This window comes from Crassostrea angulata, chromosome 6 (assembly GCF_025612915.1).
Source record: "Crassostrea angulata isolate pt1a10 chromosome 6, ASM2561291v2, whole genome shotgun sequence".
Lineage (NCBI taxonomy): Eukaryota > Metazoa > Mollusca > Bivalvia > Ostreida > Ostreidae > Magallana > Magallana angulata.
In genome coordinates this window covers 10,378,261-10,397,977 of record NC_069116.1, presented here as the reverse complement: position 1 = coordinate 10,397,977, position 19,717 = coordinate 10,378,261, and the positions used below count along the sequence as shown (strand labels likewise).

The 19,717-nt window shown below is 34.4% G+C and overlaps 1 protein-coding gene across 1 annotated transcript; it reads left to right on the top strand.

Annotated features, from left to right (window-relative positions):
- Positions 1-1,129: 1,129 nt before the first annotated feature.
- Positions 1,130-17,874, top strand: LOC128189434 (atrial natriuretic peptide receptor 2-like). Its single transcript, XM_052861042.1, has 22 exons — positions 1,130-2,171; positions 4,842-5,015; positions 5,946-6,104; positions 7,468-7,712; positions 8,160-8,277; positions 12,227-12,433; positions 12,939-13,032; positions 13,268-13,400; positions 13,501-13,581; positions 13,690-13,767; positions 13,877-13,981; positions 14,173-14,244; positions 14,340-14,505; positions 14,738-14,890; positions 15,013-15,190; positions 15,570-15,710; positions 15,825-15,948; positions 16,182-16,250; positions 16,436-16,709; positions 16,849-16,943; positions 17,055-17,131; positions 17,222-17,874. The coding sequence occupies exons 1-22, from the start codon at positions 1,889-1,891 to the stop codon at positions 17,685-17,687; spliced, it is 3,492 nt and encodes a 1,163-aa protein (XP_052717002.1). The 5' UTR covers positions 1,130-1,888; the 3' UTR covers positions 17,688-17,874.
- The last annotated feature ends 1,843 nt before the right edge of the window (positions 17,875-19,717 follow it).

Here is a 19,717-nt window from a genome sequence, read left to right as displayed (position 1 = left end):
ATTTGGAGCTATTTCTGCTGATTTTGAATTAAACCATGGTTGCTTTTTCCCGTTAATCTTCACATAATTACAGTTGTTATAGAAATCGCCAAGGGAGAGACAAGTGATGCGAACTGCACTGTAGCATTTGGCCTTCTCCTCTGTCAATAATTTGATAAGGTGTTTCCACATCTTAAACATCCCAGATACGCAGATAAAAAGGACTAACTGTACATATTCCATGATCTAATTAAGCATTGTTTGACATATCGCTTATTCTTTTATTAAACTATTTACATGTATCTTCATATTCAAAATTCAAAATTGAAAGTTTGTCATGTTAACAAGAGTATAGTACTAGCATGCAAGGTTTGGTCTGAATTATCAACCAAAGACTTTCCCAAATCTTAACCTAATTTTTCTTTTCGTGCATGTAATTACCATAATACAATGGTTCCATTTAACTGATACCGTTATATATCCTCTAAGCAAACTGACTGTCTTTTAACTTCTCATGGTGTAAATCAAAATATTTTGAAGAAAGTGCAGGCCTACTTAAAAAACTCTGACTGCAGTTGCAGGGTTTTTCGTTATGTCTAAGAATGAGATAGAATTTGTTGGTGTGGAGAGAACATTTCGTCAAACCATCTTGTAGTGTAAGAATTAAAAAAAAACCATCAAATTATCATTTTGGTGGGATCTTTCTTTCTTTTTTTTTTCTTTTGCTATTATTAATTATTACAATTATATGAATGATGTATTTGGTTCCAAACGTATTCGTACCAATTGCTACCAACGATCATTTGTACAATACAAAAAAAATAATAAATGGCGTATAACACTCATCAATTGGAATGATTTATAATAACCCTTTCCAACAAGAAGAGAATATCTTTCAATCCCTTTAAACATTTATTCAGGCCTTTCTGAAGGCAGTTTTAGAAAAGACTTGATAAATGATACAAAAGGTTAGGACCATACGAACGCCAAGTCTGGGTGCGACTTCTTTCTCCGGAATAAAAATAAGGGTTCAGTGTTGTATCACTGTGCTAAAGCGCTATCTGATTACATTTCTTGGTTGTTAAAGAAATCCCAATTTCGAATCAGTTTTCGATCATTTAAGTCCCATTCGATAGCCGTGCGTACTCTTTAATGATAGTTTTTGTTTAGTATTTTTAAATACACAATTACGAGAGTGAACGGAATTTTGATTGGCTTAATATTGGATAATATTTTCTTAACTAATTCTATACTCTAATCTAAACGTTATTAAACTCGGAGAAATGCATCGTAACTGGCTGTAATCGCTGACTACCTAATATCTTAAAAAAGGTTTGGTTGATATAGTATTCCGATGTAATTCCATGGGGAATATGGCCATTGACTTGGATAATAGATTTGAATGCATGGCCCAGTGAGCATTACTCCAAACAAGAAACTGCTATGATCAGTATAGGAAAACAAGGATTTTATCAGGCTGCTTTTCTAGCATTTCAATCAAGCGAATTTATGTGCAAAATTGCATCGTTTTAACCAATGGAAGGAAGCGATCGTTCGCAAAGCAGAAATCAGAAATAAGTATCGGGGAAGTAGGGACTTTGTATCAAGCGACTGGATTTTCGGTACAAAAGTTTGTCAAAGTAAATTATGAGTTTGTTATGTACGCCGTCAATCTTGGTATCGGAACAAAGCCAATCATGGCAAGATGATCGTGGACCGGCTGATTAGATAGTGTTTTTGTCTTATAACACTGCAGGGATGGGGTGATTTAATCGGACCACGCCATCACCTCTCAAGACACGACCAGAATATATTCCGGAGTCGGACAGTTTTCATTGCGCATCTCTTAGAATTACTGAATTTACAGGTTTCCAAGAAATAGTAAAAAAAAAATTTAGATGTGAGGAATATGCCTGCATTTTTTGTGTTGGTTATTGTTTGCAGTTGTTTAACACTATGTTCGGGGTCTGAGCCAATAGGACTTCTGATTCCCTCGACTTCTACCGTTCCAGGACTCCCGTCCGAAGCTACAGTGTCTGGGGCTTTAAGTCAAGCCCTCGCCAATGTTAGTGGTAGTCTGCAATTCAATGTATTATCCAAGAATACAAATTGTGACGAAGGAACAGCCTTAAATGAGGCGTTCGGAATTAAGGACAGCGTGCAAAGCTTCATTGGTCCAGTCTGCGAGAAAGGTGAGATCATTTACCTGAGTTTGTATCCGCCAATTCCTGGTAGAATTAAAATGGTATATATACGTGTGACCTTAATTTGTACATTTGTAAACACTGTTTAATCACTAGGTAATTTCAAAATAAAAAAATATTCATTAATTATTTTCTCTTTTAGTTCTAAAGTTTAGAGAATTTGATGTAATTTATAACACTTGTAAAACAATGGCAATAGTACTATCAGTCCACTGTTTAGGATTAGTAATACGCGCCGTATCTTGAGATTAGAATTAACGGTACATTAGCTATATACAAATGCTACATTAACCACTGTACGGGAAAATCCTGCAGAATTTGATTTGTTGCGGCAATGTTGTAAATTTTTGTATAAGAATTGACAGAAAGAGGGGCATCATCATAAATCAACTCTAACTGATGTTGATGGGATGTCTTGTACAGAAGCGAGGATGCTCAGAGACATTGAATTTTTATCCAATTCACGTTTGCCATTCTTGGCTTCAAATCTTAAGCTTTTTAAAAGTAATTTAAATTCTGAAACTGTTTAGGTTTTTTTTACGAAGCAATTTTGTTTAATGATCATGAAGTATGCCATTTTTTCTTTTTCCTTGTTTACACGCATTGCTTTGGCTCTAATCAAAATATAAAAACTGTCTTTATTAGCATACAGGGTTTGGCGCCTTTATCATTTTCTCGCCCATCCCGTTACTCTTAATTCGGACCTATTTGTAGAGGTAATTTCATCTGATGATTTGGATGTCATACTGACAATCACACTAAAGATATTGGTATTTTTGTTAGAAAAAAGAGGGGAAGCATCGTAAATCAAAACCCCTCCGAAAGTTCGTAGACCCTGCAAATTATCCGCATCCATTTCTGAAGTTGCTGATTACAAGGATGAGGAGATTCCTGGAACCCCATTAGATTTTCTACCTTAAGTCAGCCTGTTAATATACTTAATCTTTAGAACTAAGTCGTGTTACCATTATTTATTTTTACATTGGGTCATTTGATAGTATTTGATTGCTCAAGGATCATGGAAGGTCTTAGAAGAACAGATAAGAGAGTTCCTGTTACTTAAATTGGCTTACAAACGCCGGTTATCCAAATATAGAAGAAATCACTGAATGGTGTCTTTGTGGAATAGTTATAAAAGACTTGGAGATAGTTTCGTTAGAGTGTCGTTTGATAAATATGCCATTCAGATAAACGCACATATAGGAAAAAACCCCATAAATTTGTCAATTCTAAGCATCTCTCTGTCAGTGACATTTACATACCAGTTACTTGAGATATTTTTAAAATGTGACCAAATATTTTGTACGTAAATAGAAAATTTTAAACTTTGAATTCAAAAAGATATTACGAAAATTCTCAAATGAAGTATGAAATATCTAATATACCATGTTTATTCACTCCTTGAGTAAAAAAAATAACACATTAATTTCCTATAACCTCAAAATTAAACATACACATAATCATAATATTGGTGATTGCAATGGGTCCTTAAGTACAATTACAACTAATTTCCATACTGTTGTTTTCAACGATTTCTGATTTTTGTTCCGACATACCTGGTATGTCTTGAATAGCCATATGATCGTTCATAAAATTTGATTAATTGAAGCAGAGGTGTAGAGTACACAAAAATATACTGTAATTTAATGTTTCATTATTTTGATTTTCTTTTTTGTTTCAGAAGTAACAACAACGATTTTCATTTTGACAGTAATAATGAAATAATTTTTATGTAGATTAAGCTTGGTAAAAGAACAATGTCGATAGGTAGTGAGTCAGGCTATATATTTACTGATGTGTCGATAAACGGTGCATCCTTGTTAGACAGGTAACAGATTATGGCTCAAAATCTCAAGAGCTTTTTCGACACAACAATGAGATAATCAGCTCACGATATTATTGTGATAAGATGAAAATAATATATAGAGTTTTCGTGATTGCTGGAAACACTGGCCCAGAAAATGAAGTATGAACACCGGGCGAGGTGTTTACTAATCCTGCCATGTCCCTCCTTCAATCCTCATTTTGATTTCTAGTCCTGATTCTTATCGACAACTTCTCGCTGTGATCGAGATTATGATGGATGTAATCAAATTTAACCTGGAAATGCTGTGGCCCTTACACTTCCAGTCGAATGCTCCACTCTGGGGGAATTTGGTACATTGTGGTCCATCTTTCCGGGCCTTCAATCACTTAATGTAACCTAATTTAGCGAAACACCAGAGTTTTTCTGATTAATATGACCATTAATTCGGTGGAAGAGTGAATTCTGTTTTAGCGATAAGCATCGGCACTTTTTATGATAAATAATTATAATAAAAGATAAAAAGAAAAACCAAAAATACATAATGGTCAATGTATCATTACTCTTGGGATGTTTGTGTTTCCGAAACGTTTCACAAGAAATCATTTTCACACAAGACAACATACTGGTGAATAATAAAAGTAAATCAAGATTGAGAAAATATACAAGTTAATTGTTCGAAAAGAACACGGAATCTTAATTTGGTATATTTATTGGATGAATGGCTCAGAAGACATTATTGTAGAAAGTAACATTTTCTCAGTTGTTGTAATTGTTTTTCTATTTCGAAATATTGTCGTGATTATACATGTAGATGTTCAATAAGTGTTAGGAGATTGTTTTTGTTTTTGCAGCAATAAGAAGCATCGCCATGATGGCCGCGTTATGGAACAAACCAGTGGTCACGTGGACGCCCATTAAGGAGGACGCTGACTCCTTCCCTACCCTCATCGCCACCCTGGGAACGTATGAGGACATCGCGCGAAATATAGCAACACTTCTACAGTGTCAGGGCTGGAAGACGATAGGTAAAAGTATATCTGTAAACGTTCCCACAATGTCACACATTGGACAAACAGACGCTGCTAAACACTCAATCCCAGAAACACAGTGTATCTCTCTATATACAACAATCTTGAACTTTTTCAAGAGCCGTTTTCTGATTTAGGTCATGCAAACGATTCATTTGATAAAGAAACCTGTGACTGACAACAAGACGGGATGACGAACACCCCTGATACATTTTTCTAAAGTTTTTCCTGGCTGGACAGCGCCCAAATGGCGGATTAGAAAGCCCTTTATTTCGAATTTATGATAATTCTGACGGACAAAGATAAAGCGGGAGTTTTTTTGATGATATGCAAATAATGTCCCGACAAAAAGAATTATCTTTTTGATGACATTTTACTTGACACCCCCGGTAAAGGCCAGACGATAGCGAGAAATGGAAAACAAGCGATCGGCAACTATGACCGGTAGAGGGATCAATATATTTCACACAATAAAACGCTTTCAAATCTCTTGTGTCATTTAGGTGCTTAGAAATTCTTGGCGATATTCTAGTTAAGATTAACAAATGCATAGGCACGTATTTATCTTTAGGATCTATGATAAGAGCTGTTAGAAAGTAAGCACTTTTCAATGCTCACTTTCCGACCTCTGTTAACATAGAAAAATAATGTCCTTTCTGTTGCTAAACTATTTTACATCTCCCACCTTCTCATTTGCTTTACTCCTGGCATCCTTTGAGTTCCTTAATATAGAAACAAAAAGACATCAATTTATCAACTATTTAGCCAAAATAAATCCTTGTGTGAAAATTTTGAAATAGTTTTTATAAATGTGGTCTCTTTTGATAAGTTGTGGACAGGTTAATGGAAAACTATTACAGCTATAGAAAAATATCAAATATATAAAATAAAAAATATTAACAAATTACAAAGTTTATTTTTCTTTAGGTATAATACACGCAAATACTGAAATACATAGACAGATGGCGGTGACTACAAAATCTGTGCTGCAGGATGATGACGTCACAGTTAAACGTGTGCTCCCCACCAACATGACTGGTGACTCAATGAAGTCCACGCTTTCTTCTATCAAGGCTTTGGTCAGAAGTAAGTACCAAGACACAGCAACCTCTGCACAAACCAAAGGAATCGACCAAAATAAAAGGGTTCGGACGGCTTTTATTGCCCTTTACAATGCTTCGGTCTTCATCTTTATGAGAACATAGAAACTCTATGACTTTTGACCATCAATGCAAAGATGATTCTCTTGAGGTTTCAACGTGGATTAGAAACACAGACCAAATATCGGTTTAGACAACTTCAATTTAATACATGTAGTTTTACTTGTATCTTTATATCGAGAAGCAGGGCTTTGATAAAAAGAATGAACAGAGCTCTATCAATACGAATTAAAAGTTAGTACACTTTGTTGACAACTGGTTGGCTCATTTAAATTCCATTGAATAAATTAGAGTAAACGTCCCACTGACTACCCGCTATGGTGCTGTAAGTTATATTTGTACTCTTAATACGTTAATGCCCCTTTGTTGTTTTGATAATTCGAGATCAGCACTACCAACATGCATTATTCAATTTTAAAAGTACAGTCCAAGTTATTTAGATGCTTATCAATGAATTAAACTCGCTATAAATACCAACAAGTTACGTCACAGTATTATTCAAAATTTAAAAGTTATGGAGAGGATATGAAATCTATTGGTATTAGTGTGTTGATCAACATATAGGTTCCCTCTCTATAGACCAGCATTTGGTTAAATTATTTAGTTTGCTCAATAACCTACAACATGCAATGTAAAGAGAAAATCTTGACCAATTTGCATTTTGGTATTTTATTTACTTTATTCCACAGCCTACATTATACAATGCTCCATACACCGGCTTATGGAACATACAATGTATTTACCAAACTCCTTTTTGTATGGCATGGAGGTAGAAACTACAATAAATGGCATCGGGGCTCGTTAACAGACACATATTGTTGATGGTGGTTGACTATGTTGCCCATCTACAAATCACAAAAAATAAAAACAAAACAAAACTGCATAGCTAGTATTGATTCTTTGATAAATAATAGTCATGTAGACCCAAAAGACTACTACAGTGTACATGTAGTATTTGAAACATCAGGTACGCTTGAATTAGTAACCCTCTAGAACTTGAGGATAATAGGAGGTTACTTTTTAACTGTTTATTAAGAGGGATGAGTGATTATAGTAATTTTTAGACCATATTTATCTCCCTGAGTCAAAGACCTTTGTACAAAGAAGTAGGAAAATATTCAAATTTTAAATCTTATATATTTGGATTCTTTCTAGATAATCAATATAGTAAATAAAGTGTCATTCATTTAATGGTAAAAAATCATTTTTCAAGTTTAGGGTAGATATGCCCCAGGTAATTTTATGCATCAAGCTTTCTTAATTTATTTTTATTGGGTTTTTTTTTTAAGTCATAGTAGTGCTTGTTCCTGAGATGTTTCTGGAGACCTTCCTGACGGCAGTGACGTCAGAAGGAATGAACGACGGCTCCTATATGTTCATTCACTGGAAGTTCAGCCCTGCATTGAATCAATCCTCCGGACTTAGCGTCCCACACCCCAAGAACACGCTCCAGTCACTACTTCAGATAGGACCATTCACAGTCTCACAAAGCAGCTACGACCAGTTCACCAGTCACAACTCATTGTCACAACCGGTAAGCTAACATTATGTACAATTTATAGTTATGTGTCTTTCTTAGATCTAAATGATCATCATAATTTTTGAGTTGTTTCCTTTTTTTAAATGGTTCAGTTTTAAATTATCAATGTTAACACCCCCGCCTCCGTTTTCGCTTTTTCTATGCTAGCTAATTTCAAGTAAAAATAAATACATGAAATAGCAAATAACAATATTTTCTTTCGAACTTATTAATTCGTTCTATAAATTAAAGGTTACGTACACGTAAAAAAAAAACCCGTTTGATAAGTGATTTATTAACAATGGACCATATGCTTTATAGTGAAAACTAAAAAAAAAAATAATTTAAAAAAAATGGATGAAAAAAGTTGTTCATTGTAGAAAACGTCAATTACATACATGTACATATAATACTAGTTAGTGATACTTATTTTATGGTTTACTGTACGACGCTCTTTTTCAGGCCAGTGAGTTCTATGCCTACTTATATGATGCCGTTATCCTGTACAGTCACTTTGTAGTCCTCAATAATACCAATCCATTACAACTTCATCAAAACCTACAAAGAATCAATTACACAGGTATGTTTCAGATAATAAAAGCTAAAAACATGTTTTTTTTATTTGTTATCTCATTGATTAAAAGTTACATGTCTAAGCAGTACTACTCTAAAATTAATAAAAAAGTATATGTGGTTTGGGCTGCGAAGGTATTTAATTCTAAACAAGATCATAAAGATGTGTAATCTGAAGCTATATTTTGTCTTTTTTTGTTGTAAAATATTCCGGTATGTGACATTGCTACATATAGCAGCATAAAGAGGCAAATCAACAAACAAGTTTAACAGTTTAACAACAACATGTCAATGACGTATATCATATACAAGCATAAATATTTCTTTGTTAACATTTACAACTTTATATGAAAAGCACGCAAAACACTTTAATCTGCCATGTTTGAGTGTACACAAGATTTTGTCGGTACTCAATCTATATCTGTGCTGCCGATTCACTCTTCCTTCTCTCCAAGGAGACTTTCACGTCTACAATAATTTGGAAAATTAGTATTAAAGGGGATCAGGGCGTTGCAGTGTAAAATTATTTGTCAATGAATTTTTTTTTTTTTTGCTTTCTTTAAAACATCAACATTGAGATGTGTTCTACAACATATAATATTTTCGTGACCACTTTCTGACCATGAAAGGGAGGAATTTTGATATGAATTACATCCCTTTTCAGGCATAATGATTTTTTTTCTGACAATTTCAATTTTTTGAGATAATTAATTAATTTGAGGGGATTTATTTTCAATTCTTAATCAAAAGTTTTTAGAATAGAAATAAATTTAAAAAATAACTAAAACATTGGACTTTTTACAAATTAATATCATAATTTAACGAAAATGTTGATAAAATCAACACTTTTTTCAAATTTGATTCTAACTTTGAGCATAATGTGATAGCGTATAAAAAATGTTCATTGAAAAGAGTAATAGATTCTTTGGATTTATTTACTAACATTAATAGAATGATAATTAGAATATATAGCTATGATTAAATTAACCACTTATGATTTTGTACATCTACATTGTATACATTGAACTGACTGATCAGACTACGGTATTTTATATTGTTATACTTTGATGTTAAATACTGAAATCTGATTGGTTTAGACGCAGTTGATAATCCGTTCTATTACCCTCAGCGTTAGCAACACACTTAGCAACGGGTAACACAACGAATTGTTACATGCGCGTAAATGATGCGCGTACGGTTCGCCGTAGAATTCACGTAAAGCAGTAAACAAGAGGCCCAGGGGCCACATCGCTCACCTGAGCAAAAATTGCCTTAATTCTGATCAAATTAGCATTACAGTATCAAAATATCTTGACAACTGAGTACAGTAGATCTTGCTAAAAAAATTGAAAATCTGCCAATTTTTATCAACCTCTTATTTTTTGGTAAATACCAAGCCCCTTTTGTTGTTGTACCTGTAAGAAGATTTGTCTCTATTCCTATATACCCCCCCTCCCCCCATTTCATGGCCCCATTTTTCTCTAGGGAATCATGGTTTCATCAGACTTAAATCTGCATAACCTTTGCTTTCACACTAAGTACTGAGTTTTGAACCGAACACTTTCCCAGAATAGTTTTAAAGATTTTCTCTTCATATTCCTATGTAAAAATTCAAACCGCCATCACGGTCCCGCCCTACCACTAGGGACTGTGATTTTGCAAACTTGAATTTACACTACCCGAGGATGCCTCTACACAAGTTTAAACCCTTTCTGGCCAAAAATTCTTTAAAAAGAAGATTTTTAAAGATTTTCTCAATATATTCCTAAGTAAAAATTCATTCCCCATTGTGGCCTCACCCTACCCCTGGACTATTATTTAAACAAACTTGAATCTATACGATCTGGGGATGCTTCCACTCAAATTTGGGCTTTCCTGGCCTAATAATTTTGAGAAGAAGACTTTTAAAGATTTTCTCTATCTATAAAAATTTATCCCCCATTGTGACCCCGCCCTACCCCCAGGGACCATGATTTGAACAAACTTGAATCTACACTTCCTAAGGATGGTTACATGCCAATTTGAGATTTCTTGGCCAAATATTTTTGAGAAGAAGATTTTTAAAAGATTTTCTCAATATATTCCTATGCAAAACTTGATCTCCCAATTGTGGCCCCACCCTACCCCCGGGGATCATGATTTGAACAAACTTGAATCTACACTACCTGAGGATGCTTCCACTCAAATTTGAGCTTTCCTGGCCTAATAGTTTTTGAGAAGACTTTGGCTCAGGTGAGCTAAAAAAGGTTAAGTTTACAATGCAATAAGTTGTTAAAGTTGGTTTCTGGAAGAAGAGACTTTGAAAATTTTCTTAATAAATATTGAATTTTTTTTTAGATTTTTAATCTTTAGTTTTTAAGATCTGTGTAGAAACATAGAATTGTGAGCAAATCTCTGTATCTTGCTTATAATTCGAAGCTTAACACTCAGATATGGTTAGTAAATAGAAATTGTAAACAATTATATAAAACACAAGAAACATGCACTATAACAAATAAAGAACACAATTTATTTTTTCGAAATGAATCATATATATACATGTACATGTATATACCTACATATTTCCGACAGCGATATCAAACTCTATTTACACTGAATAAACTCGAGAAAATGCCGAGCATCTCAACAAAACCTATTGCATTAATATACCATTACGCAAAATATAATGCCGAATTACCGATAGAATGAATTGTATTTCAGTACTTTTTTGATACATCAGATTTTGCTTAATTTGCGCAGGTAAACAGTTAACTGTTTGATTTACCGAAGTCTCTGTTTGATACGTAAAAATCACGAAATACAGACAATAGTTCCCAGGTTACAAAGCATAAATAATGAAAACGAAACGAAAATCAGAACAAGCTAACACCAACGTCATGTGTGAAAACTGTCAACGCATTGAAATATTTAGCCTCAATTTACTTCACAAAATCGGCACAAATACATTTTGCATGTTTCAAAACTCTCCCTTCATTCGCGAACTGTTGCACAACAAGCAAATTCATCATAGTCAGATCGACCGTATAATGTCATGGCTGCTTTAAACAAAGAACCTCGTTTTAGATGTATGGAATACGAGTCTTGGTAAAATGGGTACGCAAACCTGGGCCGTGGCAAAATAAAAGCCGGGGCAGATCGGCAATCGTCAATTCCAAATACGCATTATTTTGCAGCAATATTTACAGCAAATACAAATATACTGGTCCATCAAATATCCTGAAATTTTAATGAGATTGGCAGATTAATAACTGCCAATCTTTTGTTTTGCCCAGGCCAAGTCTTGTCTACCCATTTTACCGAATGCCGAATCCGAAGCTATTAAACTGATTAAAACACGCCTTTCCTTTATTATTATTTTCGTAATAACTCAGATTTGAAACATAATTAGACCTTAATTTTTGCAATTTATATTTTCCTTCCCATAAGGATAATTTATGCTAAACAACGTTGAATTGGAATCAGTAGTTCTTGAGAAGAAGATTTTTTAAAATGCACCCCCCTTTTTTTACAGTTTCAAGGTTTTCTCCGCTTTGAATACAGATCTGACTTTTATTTCTGCAATTTATATTCGCCCTCCCATAAGGATGCTTTGTGCCAAATTTGGTTGAAATTGGATAAGCGGTTTTAGAGAAGTTCAAAATGTAAAAAGTTTACAGACGGACAGACAGACGGACAGACGGACGGACGGACAGACGGACGGACGGACGGACGACGGACAAAAAGTGATCAGAATAGCTCACTTGAGCTTTCAGCTCAGGTGAGCTAAAAACTCTATAAAATTAAGACATTCAATAAATAAAATAAATAGTGCCTGTTTGGAAGGATAAGAGTTGAAATTGACACCCCTCGAAAACCATTGTCAACCTCCGCTTCGCGTCGGTTGACAATGGTTTTCTCGGGGTGTCAATTTCAACTGTTACCCTCCCAAACAGGCACTATTTATATAATATTCTTAGGCTGGACGGGTCACATTCGATTCAACAACTCGTTCGCCACACGAACCTACCGTGTCTCCCATTACCAACAAGGCAACTTCTCAGTCGTGTATGAGCTGTCCTCTGACCAGTGCGTCAAAACCCCGACTCCCATGGAATGGATCGGAGCAGGGCCTCCACAAGACACGCCCAAGTGTGGGTTCACCGGCAGTTCCTGCAAAGATAACGGTATCTATTAAATTGTATTTTCACCTTTGTACAAGTACAATGTGTATGATTATTTTTCATCGTTCGCAGAAATAAACATAAAACATGACATAAAACACATGATGAGATTAAGAATTTAAGTTTCATATAGACTGTATAAGTATTAATAATTCCTATTTCTATTGTAGAATTTTCTAAAAACTATATTCTTCCTATTTTTTAATAGAAAAATAAAAATTATTTTCTACAGGTTAATAATTCAAACAGTATACTTTTCTACAGAAATTATATTTCTTCATATGAATTTTCAATCCTATCATATTTTAGTTCAAATTTTATAGAATTTTAATTTCTTTAAAAAATAAATAGATAACATTGAATCTTATATGAAAAAATATATTTTAAGACAATTGCATCACAGACAGACGCAAAAATGCCACCGACAAAAATTTATATTGCAAAGTGCTATTTTTTTTCTTCTTCATTTAAATGTTGTTGAATAAAAATTAAATTTACATATTTTCAGACGATGCGAATGAGAGAGGGGCGATAATCGCGGGGGCCTGTATTGGCGGATTGCTCAGTGTCGCCGCTTTCATTCTGGCGTTTTATCTTTACAGGTGCTTGTCTCATTTAATACAAAAATTTACAACTGGTGTGTGAAAAAGCTCAATGTGATTTTAAGCTAAACAAGCAATAAATTGCGTCAGTTATTAATGAAGGTGAAAACATTATTTTTGTTTAATTATAAAAGTTATACATGCTGTTAATTACAACGAAGAAACAAAGGAGTTGTTATTTGCTTTGATATACATGTAAACAAAATAAATGTTTTTTTATTTGCACAAATTCCAGAAAAATGCGCTTTGAAAAAGAACTTATGGGAATGTTGTGGAAAGTAAATGAAAATGAAATCAAACTGAGAAACAAGCAGGTGGCCCCCAAACAACAGGCAGGCCCACACCCGACCAAAAAACTTGTTCGGATGGTAAGCAATCAATGTTTCATCTTGCTGGATCACTCATTTCTTAAAACTCCTCTAATATATAGAAATTAAAAACGTATGATGAACACAATTTCTTCTGCAGGAAACTAGGGGCACGCTGGGATTTGGTTCCTCTTGCAGTCTGGACAAGAACTTCCTATTTGCTCCAATCGGGAATTACAAGGTATAGGTCTAAGAAAGTAAAGATGGGTGGTGTATATAATTAACATTATGAAATGAAGTATTCATGCTTTAATCCATTTTTATGACTATATATAATCTGAATTGCTAGGGTTCTGTGGTGGCGGTGAAGAGTTTACAACGAAGGTCTATCAGACTGACGCGAGATGTCCTACGGGATCTCAAAACGGTAGGATTTTTAAATTATTATTCTGTATCATAATGTTACAAAGTGTTCAACATAACGGTATATTAATTGAATGCACCAAATAGCAGATATTTGTATTAATATATTTCAGTTACGAGAATTACATCATGACAATTTAAACCAATTTGTTGGTGCTAACTTGGAGCCAGAAAATTGCTATGTTCTGACAATGTATTGTCCCAAAGGAAGTTTACAGGTAATAGGTATTCCCCTACAATCAAAGCATCAAAACTTAACACTGATTCTTGCTGAAAAAGAAACATGTCGATGTGTTCTAACTTAAATAAAATTTGCAATCAAAGAAGAACATGTATATAAGAATGTTATTTGATTGGCGAGATCATTCGATTAAATTTTTGTATAATTTTAACCATTTTTTCTGTTTAGGATATTTTAGAAAATGACGACATCAAATTGGATTGGATGTTCAAAATGTCTTTTGCATTAGACTTAGCAAGGGTAAGCATTCGTTTTAAATTTTCATGATTCACAAAACATTGTACAATCAAAATCCAAAACCAGAATAAACCTTTAATTTGCCTTTATAATTTCAGGGCATGGAGTTTTTACACAAGTCTTCCTTGAGATCCCACGGTAACTTGAAGTCCAGTAATTGTGTGATAGACAGTCGGTGGGTGCTAAAGTTGACCGACTATGGCGCCATAACGACCCATCCCGAGGAACCCACCCAGGAGGTCGGGGAACACGAATTCTACACAGGTATTCATATTTGATAACATTCTAATATTCGTATTTGTCAATGGTTTGTTTGTTATTAAATGCACCAATTTCTTATAAATTGGTGCATGGTGCATGTGTTAAAAGTATATTATGTAATATATACAGCAACAAAATATACGACTTTTATTAGCTTTTGCAAACATGAATTTTAAAGAACTTTATCTAGTAGGAGTAATATAATTTTTTAAAAGAAAATTCTTGTCCTTTGTAGGCTTATTCTGGACAGCACCAGAGTTGTTACGTCTGCAGAAAATCCCTCGAAAAGGGACACAGAAAGGAGATGTATACAGCTTTGGTATCATCTTACAGGAAATCTTCCTCAGAACCACTCCATATTACTTCAATGTCGTGTCGTCTCCCAAAGGTGTGTTTGCAATCATGTTCGATTCAAAACATATCATAATGAAGAAAATAGTTAAAGCTTCATTTTGCTACAAATATATCAAATGAATGTATATTTCTTAAAACTTTACCCTCTTTTTTCAGAAATAATAATGAGGGTGCGGAACCACGAGGTCCCCCCGTACCGACCTCACATACCGGATGACAGCAATGTCCCGGATAAAGCGGTCTTCTTGATGAGGTGCTGTTGGCACGAACATTCTGAATCCAGGCCTGATTTTCATAGCATCAGGAAGAGGCTCATAGACATAAATAGTGGAAGGTAATGCTACACTTCTGAATATACTTGCACTTTTAAAATAAATTTAAAAAATTTCAGTTTTACATATTAAATTTAAGCAATAAACATTGTGCTTTCGCATGCAATTTCTAGGCTGGCTATTTCCATTATCAGGGTAAATACGAATGCCAAACTAAGCAATTGTAATTCATAGTACCATCTTCAATGAAAGAAGTTGTTTTCAATTTTTATGTTTACACAGAATTTTTAAAGAAAATATTTAATATATTTATGAATGAAATGGTTTTGAAATACAATCTAAATAGTGTCCTATATATATATATGCAAAACATCTAATGGCGTTTTAACCATTTTGCTTTCTTGATCTAAAATCACAGGAAATTGAATTTTTTTTTTACAGAAAGATCAACATTATGGACAACATGATACAGATGCTGGAGGCGTACAGTAACAACCTTGAACAGCTGGTGACGGAGAGGACTGAGGAACTGGCCCTGGAGAAACAGAAGACGGACAGACTGCTGTACAACATGCTCCCTCCGTGAGTACAGTTCTTAACACGCTCATAATGGAATCATGTGACTCACCTCTTGTTCACGGAACATTTAGAACACCCTGCAATATTGGTCATTTGTTGCATTGTGATTTACTGTAGGTTAGTCGCGGAGCAGTTGAAACGGGGGGAGTCTGTTCAGCCGGAGTGTTATGACGAGGTCTCCATTTTCTTTTCCGACATTGTCGGCTTCACAACGATAGCCAACCAAAGCGAACCACTACAGGTGTGTTCTTAATTCTACAAGGAATCGTAATTACTAGAAATTCCTATTCAGTAAAAAAAAATCCACTTTAAGCACATTTTTAGAGAAAAGGCAAGAAAAAGATTTGCGTTTCTAGTGGCAGAAAGTTAATTTAACCTCGCCATTTTTTCCTTCGTCCTACAAGAATTTACTTATTTATAAGTTGAATAATAAATAACAAAAATAAGGCCTGCTATACTATTGTTCTACCATAGGTTGTGGATCTTCTTAATGATCTTTATACAACTTTTGATGAAATCATCGCTCGACATGACGTGTATAAGGTAACTGCACAAGTAACCACCATAAAACCTGGTTTTTAAGTATTTGTTTTATCCATTAAATGTCTGTAATGATGGGACAAAAAATAAGTGTTCTACAAAAAAGTTTTTGCCAGTTGAAAATAAACCACTGTAGCTACAAAAGTGGATTATTACAACTATGATTTTCATTACTTTATCACCGTCAGGTGGAGACTATCGGTGATGCCTACATGTGTGTAAGCGGCCTCCCTCGCCGGAACGGGAAGAAACACTCCGGGGAGATCGCCAACATGGCGCTGGACTTGTTGAATGGAGTCACCAACTTCAAGATCCGCCATCTTCCGGGGTCCAAGCTGCAACTTCGGATTGGTCTACACACGGGAGGGTGTGCCGCAGGGGTGGTAGGCACGGCCATGCCCAGGTACTGCTTGTTCGGCGACACCGTCAACATGGCTTCCAGAATGGAGTCTACAGGGAAAGGTATATAGGGCGCCAAACACTTTTTGATTGACGCATTTATTGTTACAATTTCATAAGAATTCAATAGAATATTGAAAGAAGAGTTCAATATTTTGTCTGATGATTAAAATGTACCTAATGTGGATGTTTTTACCCGTAGCATTGCATATCCACATAAGTGCAGGAATGAATTCTGCGCTCAAGGATCTTGGTTGGGGGTTCATGACGATGGAACGTGGAATTATTGATGTGAAGGTGAGTTAATCATTGTGCATTCAATAACAACATATCAAATTGTACTGTAAATGTTTTTTTCAGAAAGTGAAGTTTACAGAAATAATGAAATATTTCTTTATGTGTATTAAGGGTAAAGGTTTGCAGAAAACTTACTGGTTGATTGGAAAGACAGGATACTCGAAACCATTGCCACAAACCATGATCAGGTAAGGAATCAAAATTTGCAAAATTAATTTCAACCTAGCATAAATATTAGCAGAACAAGATGAAAACCTTGTATAAATTATTTATTTTAGCTTACAAGAAAAATGGCGACAATCTCAGGATACAGGCAGACCATGTTCTCCAACAGAATCTCACATCTCAGATCGTGATCATAGCGACAGTATGTATGGGCGCGCATTCCGGAAGACATCAATCGCCATTAGTTTCCTTCACTCTTTGTCACGTGACGCGCAGAATTCAGACAGTCGCTCAGTATCTGAGCTTAGCGTTCAGGACTTACATTTGTCGTGTGAGAGTTTGAAGGACAAAAGACCCTCTCCCGTGACCTTGTCTCCAGTGCAGAGGTCACAGAGCGTTGGAGAGAGTAAGATCAGGCCGATGATTAACAATCTGACCAAAAACAGGAAGTCCAGACCGGAACTGAAAAGTAAATCTTCAACGGACTCATCTAGTGACGAAAGCAAGGACAGTGATCAAAGTAATTCGTCCAAGGAAACGCCAAAGAAATTTACCATACCAAAAATAGAAATTTCGTAAACTGTCTTTCATGACTGTATTTGCCAAATCAAAAGCAATGTTTACCCGTTACAATTTTGAAAAGTCCATGTGACAATTAGTTTCTTCCCTAAATTGTTCTGTTGCAATATAATTTTGTTACTGGTATTAGGTATTGTATATACAATTGCATGTTATTATTTATAAAAATTAAACTTATTTTAATTTATTTTAATTTTGTTTACTTTATTTAAATGTTTATATTTAAAACACGTCAAGAACACGCATGTAACCTAGAGAATAACTATATAAAGTTTCGTTATTCCTTGGTTTGAAAAATAATGTATTTTAAAAAAGAGGGGTAACTCTTATCGATGTAGATACCACTTTCTATCAGTGTCTTAGTCCAAATCCTTAAAGGGACTTAGACACGATTTTAGATCAAAATTTTATTTTTTGATTTTTATGTATGAAATGGTTTACCTGCGCATTTTAAACGATTAACCAAGATTTAAATGTTAGAAGTCAAGTTTTAAGAGAGATACTGAGGTAAGAATTCATTGTTATGTAAACAAAGCTCGAGTCTTATATTTGTTTACAAATACTGTAAAGTGTGGAATTACTATTTTTTTGACAAAATGACTCATGGCAAACAAAGTAAACTATTTCAATGTGTTCATAAATAATATTATCAACAGAAGAAAGCAACATTTCATTGAAACTCATACCAATAAACCACATATGTAAACAATAACAAGGCTCGAGCTTTGTTTACAAAACAAAGAATGTCAAACTCTGTATCTTGCTTATAACTCAATATTTGACTTTCAAGTTTTGACAAAAGATTTCGAATACCAATATTAACTATTCCAAACATTTAAAATGGAAAAACAAAATTTAAAATTTTGAGCTCAAATCGTGTCCAAGTCCCTTTAAAAAACTCGGGTAAATAAACATACGGCAAGAAAACAATACAACTTTCCAGTACAACACATGACTTTACTAGACTTTAGTAGACTTAATTTTCAATATTCAGACATCAGTATTAATACAAGGGTCTGTAACCCTTGTAACACTTTTTCAGAGGAGACATCGATCTGTAACCCTTGCAACACTGTTTATGACAAAACTTTAATCATAAAAAGGATTTGGCTTTTATACCTTACTTTTCCCCTAATTTGGCCCTTCATGAAAAACAAGAAGTATGCTCTCGGTTTAACAGGGTTACATAATGTTGCCGTACTGGGAAACTACTGGATTTGAGACATTTCTATAGAGATGTCAACGAGTACTCGAGTACATGTACTCGACTATCGCTTGAGCACGATGATCATCGACTAAAATTGCCCCTTAGATTGACATATATTATATACGAATTAAAATTGTATTTTTCAGGATAAATTTTAAAGTAAGGATATTTTATATCAATAAAGATAAAATATACTAAAAGCAATCACCCCCCCCCCCCCCCAAAAAAAAGGAAAAACAAATACCTTTCGAAAAACATAAACATGGTATGGTGGTATTTTTCACCGGGGTAATGTCATATTACGTCTTGTACATGTAATACCTGTAGTCTGACCAAACCGATCAGTGTACACTTAACGTTAAGTAACTCATAACAAAGTCCAACCTGATTTTACCTATTCAAGCCAGATCTCCGATCTCTCCAGTTGTGTAAAATATTGCAACAAGAAAACAAACCAACATCAGTTTCCTGGTAGTCATCACTAGATTTACTAATGGTTGGAGAACATTGGACATTAATGTGTGTGGCCTTAGTATCCACATGTATATATGTACCTATATACACAATCAACAAACTGGTTTTTGATTGGTTGTATCATTGCATGCTCTTCCGCGTGTCTCACATTTTAGTGATCATGATGAATTCGGGTAATACTTGAGTACCTGAAGTTACCATGTGTATAATCTTTGCTTTTTTTAGAATACAATTCTAAAAAGATTAAATGATTTATTATCATTTTTCATGCTTTTTTAATAAAGATACCAGTCTTGTAATTTCAACTCATACATTTATATTTAAACCAAGTCGATTCTTCTTTTATTTG